Genomic DNA, 8,732 nt, shown 5'->3' with positions numbered 1-8,732 from the left:
GGGGGTTTGTTCCACATAGGAATTCCTTTTTTACAGATGACTCATCCTGCTTTTACCATAAAGTCTTCTATTTTGTTCTCTATTTTATCCCATATGTTCCCAGATTACTACCAAGGTGTGTGCTTTCTCTAATTATAAAATGATCATGTACAACTAGTAACAAAAAAAAAAAAAAAATCCATCCAACCTATTTTTTACTAAATATGGTTATGTTGTAAATATTTTGAGTTAAAAAAAAATGAATCTCTTGATTTAGTCAGGGCTTGGAGTGGGGAGTCATAAGATATTAGCCAATGTCATATTCAGGATGATGCATTTATTCAGAGTAAATCTTAATTTTCTTGGTCTTCTTCAGAGTAGCTACAGGAATGCCTAAAAGACCTTACTAAAATAAGGCCAATTGAAAGCAACTTTACTGAAACTTGATTCCTTGAGCCAGCGGAAGGTCTTTACTGTAGTTGATGGTACTAGAGGGAGAAAAATGAACAAAATTAATAACTGGTAGTATATAAATATAATATAGAATACTTTTATGCCATTAAAAAATACAGATCTATTTAGCCAGGCACAAAGGTGTATGCCTATAAACTCAGTTACTCAGGAGGCAGAATGATGACAGATTTGAGGCCAGCCTCAGCAACTTAGCAAAATCCTATCTCAAAAAAAAAAATTTTTTTTTTAATTTAAAAACAAAACAAAGACTAGGTACGTAGCTCAGTGGTTGAGACCTCTGGGTTCAATTCCCAATAATACAAAAACAAACAAACAACTACACACACACACACACACACACACACACACACACACACTAAATTAGTGAAGAAAAAAATTTAGGACACAAAACAATGTTAGTATGGATCCAGTTTTATAAAAGAAAAAGAAACACAAAAGTCTGAAAGACATATTACACATATTACTCATAGCATTTCTTTTGAGCAGGACTCAAGCATATGGAGACTGTATCTTTCTGTATCTCTCAGTAACTTGTATTGAGTTGGATATGATGGCGTATGCCTGTAATCCTAGCAACCAGGGAGGCTGAGGTAAGAGAATCACAAGTTCAAGGCTAGCCTCAGCAATTTAGTGAGGCCCTAAGTTACTTAGTGAGACCCTGTCTCAAAAAATAAATAAATAGGACTGGGAATGTAGCTCAGTGGTGAAATGCTCCTGGGTTCAATCCCCAGGACCACAAAAATAAAAATAATTTAAATAACTTGTATTGAATTATTTATTTTAAAAAAAAAACAAATATTCCCATTTTGATAAAAAGAAAATTTAAGAAAATAAAATAATTTAGAAATTAGAAGCTTCCCTATTAACTACTCACCTGAGAGTCACTGGGTTTCTTTCCCAAGAGGAAAAGTATCCCCACTAAATGGATTCAGAAAAGCTATAGCTAAGTATTTACCTGTCTAGCTCTTTGGGTACACAAGAAAAGCAAATAGCAAAGAATGAAAAGCCAGCAAAGAGGGTGCATGTTTGGGGCTCAACAAGCCAAATCTAAAGCTCCTCAGAAGTCCCAGATAGGAAAGCAGTTACTGAGGCTAAAAGGAGTCATCAGGGAGGAACCCAGCCCAGCCTACTGAGCTGGTGAGAAGCAGAGAGGGACTAGGAAGGGTGCCTCTGGGTTCTTCACCCAGGGCTCTTTCTAAAACATAGCACCACATGCCATGTACATGAGACATCTTGGGGATGGGACTCAAGGCTCAACATGAAGTTCACTTAGGTTTCATATATACCACACACACAGCATGAAGGCCATTTTATGCATTTTTAGTGCACCTGCATTTTTACTTTAACCCATCATAAGGTCAAGAGTGGAATTTTCCACATGTGGCATACTGTAATCACTCAAATTATTTCAGATTTTAGAGCATTTTGGATTAGATGATCAACTTGTTAGGAGAAGATAGCTGTAGAATGATAGAAAAATCAAACCAAGTGAAATTGCACAAAGACAAAACAGAAAGTAGAATTTAACAGCACATGCCCAACATGGCCCCAAAGTCCTCTCTTACCAAGTAGATCGTCTCATGTACTGTTTCCAGGCATCACTACCAGACTCCCTGCCACCACCAGTGTGCTTTTCTCCTCCTACAGAAATACAAAATAAACACACATCTTTGGGCCAGTTTGATATCACCGAGATAAAGATAAAAGGAGACTAGAGCTACCTGACCAGTTATTTAACATTTAGCCCAGAGTATTTCCTCTACAAACAGAGACTAAAATAAACAGAAAGGAAGTAAAATAGAAAATAAAGCATAAGGAATTAAAAAGAAATGGAAATATGTCAAGAGGCTAAAGAACTCTTACAAATATATACCATTAAACTAGATGGATATTGATTTTAGAAATGGTTAAAGCATTTTATTCTGTTTTTGTTGACAGCAATTTCTAAATTGCCACTAATGTTGGACATAACTCTTATGTGTTAGCTTATTTAATCTTTATTGGATTGTAGGGCTACAATGATACTAAATTTTTACTGTCTACTTAGCTTAAGCCCACTCAAACGGTTACATCTGTCTTTTTTTTTTTTTTAGAGAGAGAGAGAATATTCTTAATATTTATTTTTTAGTATTCGGCGGGCACAACATCTTTGTTTGTATGTGGTGCTGAGGATCGAACCCGGGCCGCACGCATGCCAGACGAGCGCGCTACCGCTTGAGCCACATCGCCAGCTACACCATTAAACTAAGGTATTAGAGTAAAAAGGTCTAGATATAGAAAATCTAATTTTATTTTCTTGTATGTATTTATCTAAATATTCAAACTTACACATTAATTATACAGAATGATGGTTAATTTGCAGGAAAATGGACGGAAAACGAAACCATTTTGAGAAAAATAAGCCAGACTCAGGGACAAGTGTCACATGTTTCTCTTACAAGTAGACACTAGAGGGGGAAAGCAGGCAAAAAAAAAAAAAAAAAAAAGCCATAAAAGTAGAAGGAGACCATGGGTACAGAAAGGGAATCAAGGGGAGGGAGGCAGGAATGATGGGGGAGGTATTGAGGAGTGAAGTTTTTCAAATTGCATTTATATATATATATATATATATATATATATATATGAATATGCCACTTGAAAACCACCATTCCGTATAATTAATAGTGAACCCATTAAAGAAACTAACTGAAAGCTTAAAGAATCAATTGAAGAGAGCAAGGCATGAGCTGGAAACAAAAGAGATCAAATGCCCACAGAAGAGTGGACGGACACCTCCGCATCCAGCAACCACAGAGCAGAGGGCAGAGATGAGGGGCCAAACTGAAAACTGAAGCTTCTGTCAAAGTCTTACTCTGAACAGTATTGTAGTGTTAGGTCTAAAAATATAAAAAGAATGCCACTGTACATAAACTCTTACAGATATTAATGCACGTTTGTTTTCCTTCTATTCTGAAAAACAAGGCAACCTGATTGTACTATACTTTGGATCATTTTTAATAAGTAAAACTTAATATACCATTGTTGGGAAGGATTTTTTTTAACCATTACAAAATTTAAGTATCAATAAGCCATGGCTTATTAACAGACAAGAGGATCAAGGCCCAGTAAAGAGAAACAAACTAGTATTTCATCTACTTAAAGAAAATATAGTTAACATTTATTATGCCAACTTTGAAAAAAAAACCAGAATATTTTATGTGAAATTTTCTAATGTTGAAGCAGGGGTTCTTAATAGTTCTGGGGTCTTGGGTATTCTCCCTAGAATACAGATGCTACATTTCAGGGCTTCATGTAACTTGGGTTAAGGGACACTGCTCTAACCCAATGCTGCATCTGGGCAGAAGATGCAGAACTCTGGGTAATAATTTCAAAAATGGTAATAAGCTCTTTCAAGCATGTAAGATCACATATTACATCAGAATGTAAATTATACTTCAGTTTCTGGACCAAACTTTTCTAAAAGCTACTACTGCTTTTCCTTTGCCACCCAACCTGGAAAAGGAGAAATGATTCTCTACATACCAAATGCACCTCCGATCTCTGCCCCACTGGTTGGAATATTGACATTTACAATGCCACAGTCTGAACCTTTAGGTCTGTGCGTAAAACGAGAGGTATGGTGAGAGCAATATATAGGAAATTAAAAACAACACAAACAAAAGCCCAATTAATCAAAGACTCTCAATGCTAAATAATGGATTCATTCTTTTAAAACCCATTCACCACAGAAATCAGACATATAAATGTTAAAAATAAACAAAGTTATACCCAAGCCAACGGAAGATTCTGCCCAAATCTTTAGTAAAAATGCTACTTGAAAGTCCCTGTTTCACTTCATTGTTCCATGCAAAGACCTCTTCTTCAGTCTAAAAGGAGAAGTGTTGGAAGCTGTTAAGACACTACAATGTTCAGGTCAAAGTTCACTGATGTTAAACTCATTTCACGAGATATACCAATGTCATTTTAGTGTACAAATAGAAACCAGTCAACATGTTACTAATTCTATTTTTCTTATAATTTATTTCTTATTTTTTTTTTTCTTTGGGGTGGGGGCGGTTACCAAGGATTGAACTCAGGGACATTCAACCACTGAGTCACATCCCCAGCCCTATTTTGTATTTTTATTTAGAGACAGGATCTCACTGAGTTACTTAGCACTTCACCTCGCTTTTTCTGAGGCTGGCTTTGAACTCTCGATCCTCCTGACTCAGTCTCCCAAACTTCTGGGACTACAGGCATGTGCTGCCATGCCCAGTGTCTCTTATAATTTAGATAATTTTTAATAGTAATATCTTGAAGGATATTTTCCTCCATGATACTTTAAGAAACAAAGATTAGTGTGTTCTTCCATTCAAGCTACTAAGAGTTAATATATATTGAACTCCTATCATGTACAATACACTGATGTATGCACTTAACATTCATTTATTTATTTAATCTCCACCCTATGGGGATTAAACAAGTTTTATATTAACAAGTTTTATATTAACACAAGTTTTATATTATCACCAATTTACAGATTCACCAACTGAAGCCCAATAAAACTAAATGTAAATAATTTGCACAAAAGCTCACAAACACTCTCATTACAAAACATGAAATTATTCTAAGCACTATATTTGAAATAATAATAGATAATTTAAAGATAAAATAAATGCAATCTTATAATTGCAACAAGGTGCAATTCTCACTATATTTTGATAACAGTAGCACATTCAAACCTTGATTCAATCTCTGAAAAAACTAATTCTAAACATTTGTTGGCAAAGCCAGAGCCTGTCTCAGGCCAGGGAATTATCTTTACATGTTAAAACTGCCATCATCTGACCCCTACCCCTGATGGGGTTGATAACTGCATGTCTTCAAATTACCCCCACATCTTCTCATCTTGTCTGCTGACAAGTACCCAGTGCTCAGGCTATGGAATGCTCTAGTCCTCCTGTCAGGAGCAGCTGCCTCTGAGACCCACACAGCTGAGTAAGGTGAAGAGGAATTGAGGGTCACACATCCTACAAACTCAAACACAGGTCCATTATTCATCTCAGCTTCTCTGGTACCTAGCTAGGAATGCTTTATAGTTTTAAAGTGTTCATCTCATAGTTTGTCCTGAACATTTCAATTTCTACTATTTCAAGTGACTTTCTAAAACCTTCTTAAAAGCTGACTGAAATTTAATATACCTTCATTTTCCCTTAGTTTTATCATGTATTTCAACATTAGACTAGAGACACAGAATCTGTTTGTACCTTGAATTTAAAGACATAGAGAATGGGAGCAAAAGTCTCTGTGTGTGCAATGGAGGCATCATGGGCAAGACCCGTCACGATTGTGGGTTCCACATAATTTCCAGGGCGATCCATAACCTCGAGTAGAAAGATGAAATAAAAGGAATAAAACATTTCATTTTCTAGTACTTGGGAGTTAAAGGATGCTTACATTTATGAGGAAAAAAATAAACAGCACTTATAGGTAAATTATTTCTCCAAAACAACCTTCCATCCCAGTGAATATTATTTCTTGCTCCTAACTTAGATGCTCAGAAAAAAAAAAAAAAAAGGAAAGAAAAAGGGAGGAGTTTAAGGAGGAAAGCCATGTCATGTCACAAACAAGTTATGTTAACAAAACTCTGCTGCAAATAGTTATTTTATAATTAATTATAAAATGGGTGATGTATGACCATTGTTTTATAGACTGAATCAGGACTCAAATGTTGAAGTCTTAACACTCAGTGTGACTGTATTTAGAGACTGGACCTTTAAGGAAGTTGTTAAAGTTACTGAAAATAAGTGAAGTCAGCAGGGTCAGGTCCTAATCCAATAGGAATGAGTGTCCTATTGCTTTATAGTTTTAAAGTGTTCATCTCATAGATCAGGAGGAGACACTGGAAATCTCTGTGCCCTCCATTGAAAAAAATCATGTGACAGCAAGAAAGGGCCATTTGCAAGCCAGAAAGAAACTTCACCAGGAACCAACCTGCCAACCCCACCAGCATGTTGATCTTGAACTTCAAGCCTCCTTCTGTGAGAAAATACATTGCTGTTGTTGGAGCTACCCAGTGTGCGGTATTTTGTTATGGCAGCCCTAGTAGATTAATACTGTACAAAACTGAAGTCACCAAAAGAATATAACGTCATAACCAACCTCTGTAAAACCAAGTCCCTAGTCCACCTCCACTTAACTAGTGACTGTCTTTCCTTCTGTGAAATGTTCTGAGGCCCACAGCAAGCTGCTCTGGCTGGGGGGTGGGGGTGTCAATCCTTTAGAGGGTTTCTAAAATTCTTCTCTAAACCTTCAAGCTTATTTTACCAAGAGTCACTTTCTTTTTCTTTTTTTTTAATAATTGGTTCTTTTTAGTTATATGTGACAAGAGTCCATTTTGATATGATTATACAAGCATGAAATATATCTTATTCTAATTAGGACTCTAGTCTTATGGATGTACATGATGGTGAGTATCACTGTGGTGTATTCATATATGTATACCAAGAGTCAACTCTTGATCAAGTGCATGGCAGCTGTATTTGTTATTACAATGCTATATTATATATGTAACTTAAGTAAATTTTACTAAAGAATAAAAGCTATTCCTGTACAGAATGGGTTAAATGCTTTTGAGAAAATCCAAAATAATAAATAATGAATATATATACACATCCCTGCCCATTAAGATGTGGGTGTGTTGATGATAAAACTAGAGAGGAGGATTCTGCTGTCAGACTGCTTTGCAAGACTCAAGTTTCCATGAATTTTAAATAAGTGAGACTCAATTATATAGATAACAGATTAGAGGTGCAGCTTTTGCAGAGATGAAAACAATAAATTCCTATAATCCATGAAGAAAATTTTTTTCTTCATGGATTATAGGAATTTATTGTTTTCAATAAATTAAAATACCTTGGCTCTACATCAAAAGAATCACAAATTAAATGTAGTTCTAAGTGGTTAAGTTAAAATAAAATACTTATGGTTGTATTTTTTATTTCCTGTCTTAACTGAACATCTCAAACGACCACTAAATATGGATTCTTGTGCTGAACACAAAGTCTTCTATTGTGATATAAAAGAAAGGTTTCCTTTCCATACAAGCTCCTCGGGTCCCTACCCAAAGGCCACCAGGACTCTGAGCTTCTTTTTTTTTTTTTTTTTAGTTGTTGATGGACCTTTATGTTATTTATTTGGATGTGGTGCTGAGAATCCAACCCAGTGCCTCACACATGCAAGGCAAGTGCTCTACCACTGAGTCACGACCCCAGCCCCAACTCTGAGCTTCTTGTGCATCATTCCCTGAAACACTCCACATGGTTTCTGTTATCATTTTTTAAAACCTATTTCCCCCTGTAATAGGGACATGGAGAAGGATGTTCAATGTGACCCTTCACCAACTGTCTCAGAGACCTGCTTGTGCCTAAGGGAAAGAGAATAAAAAAGCCATCACTCCTGACCCCAGGGCTCTCATTACCTTGCCCCCATAGACCACTGTGCTCTCATTACCTTGCCCCCATAGACCACTGTGCTCTCATTACCTTGCCCCCATAGACCACTGTGCCTCCTTCTTTCTTTGCTTCTTCCACCGCTCCAAGAAACATGCTCACTGACTGTTTGGTATGGAGTGGCCCATATAGAACATTAGCTGGGGAGAGAAAAGGAATGATCTTCATTTTGCCCTAAATAGCATCACTTTATTATTATACCAGCTTTTCAAAATGAATAGGCTAATAATAATCCCTTCCTGTAGCCTCTCAGTTAAGAGCAGGAGTTGGAAACTTTTTTCTGGACCACAAAGCGAACGTACTCCACTTTGCATACCATATGTGACTCTACAACTATTTGATCTCGCCTTTGTACTGTGAAAATTACTGTAAATGACATAGAAAAAAGCATGGTGGCTATGCAGCAGATACAAAGAGGTGGTGAGCCAAATCTGCTTGCCAACCCTGGCTTTAGAAAAATGGCTATCAATCAGAATACTGCATTAAAAGTTCAGGATCAGAGGCCTAGAAGTGTAGCTTGGTGGTAGAGTGTTTGATTAGCATACACGAGGACCCAGGGTTGATCCACAAACAGTGAAGTGAAGTGAAATTAAATAAAATAAGATTGGTTTACTCATTACAGTGTGAGCACTGCCTAAGAATATCACAATCTCTATAGCTTTCATGAAATTCAAAGGGGAGAACCTGATGCTGCCCTATGTTATGGCTGCTGGAAACAAGAGCATCAAAGATAACCACAGGTCAGAGGAGGGAAGATTTAGGTAGGCCTCTGTGAGAAGGTAGCACTTT

General features: G+C 36.6%; 1 protein-coding gene across 1 annotated transcript in view; it reads right to left on the bottom strand.

Annotated features, from left to right (window-relative positions):
- Window positions 1-296: 296 nt before the first annotated feature.
- Window positions 297-8,732, bottom strand: part of Aldh7a1 (aldehyde dehydrogenase 7 family member A1) — a 36,236-nt gene continuing 27,800 nt past the window's right edge. Inside the window, exons 13-18 of the mRNA XM_078048178.1 lie at window positions 7,977-8,083; window positions 5,700-5,816; window positions 4,222-4,319; window positions 3,976-4,049; window positions 2,019-2,094; window positions 297-467 (exon numbers count right to left, since the gene is read on the bottom strand). Of these exons, the coding sequence (XP_077904304.1) occupies window positions 413-467; window positions 2,019-2,094; window positions 3,976-4,049; window positions 4,222-4,319; window positions 5,700-5,816; window positions 7,977-8,083 (527 nt within the window). The 3' untranslated portion in view covers window positions 297-412. The remainder of the gene's footprint in view (window positions 468-2,018; window positions 2,095-3,975; window positions 4,050-4,221; window positions 4,320-5,699; window positions 5,817-7,976; window positions 8,084-8,732) is intronic.

Source organism: Ictidomys tridecemlineatus, chromosome 1 (genome assembly GCF_052094955.1).
Source record: "Ictidomys tridecemlineatus isolate mIctTri1 chromosome 1, mIctTri1.hap1, whole genome shotgun sequence".
In the NCBI taxonomy this organism is placed as follows: Eukaryota; Metazoa; Chordata; class Mammalia; order Rodentia; family Sciuridae; genus Ictidomys; species Ictidomys tridecemlineatus.
Note: the sequence above shows the minus strand (reverse complement) of the source record. Positions and strands in the feature narration are given on the sequence as shown.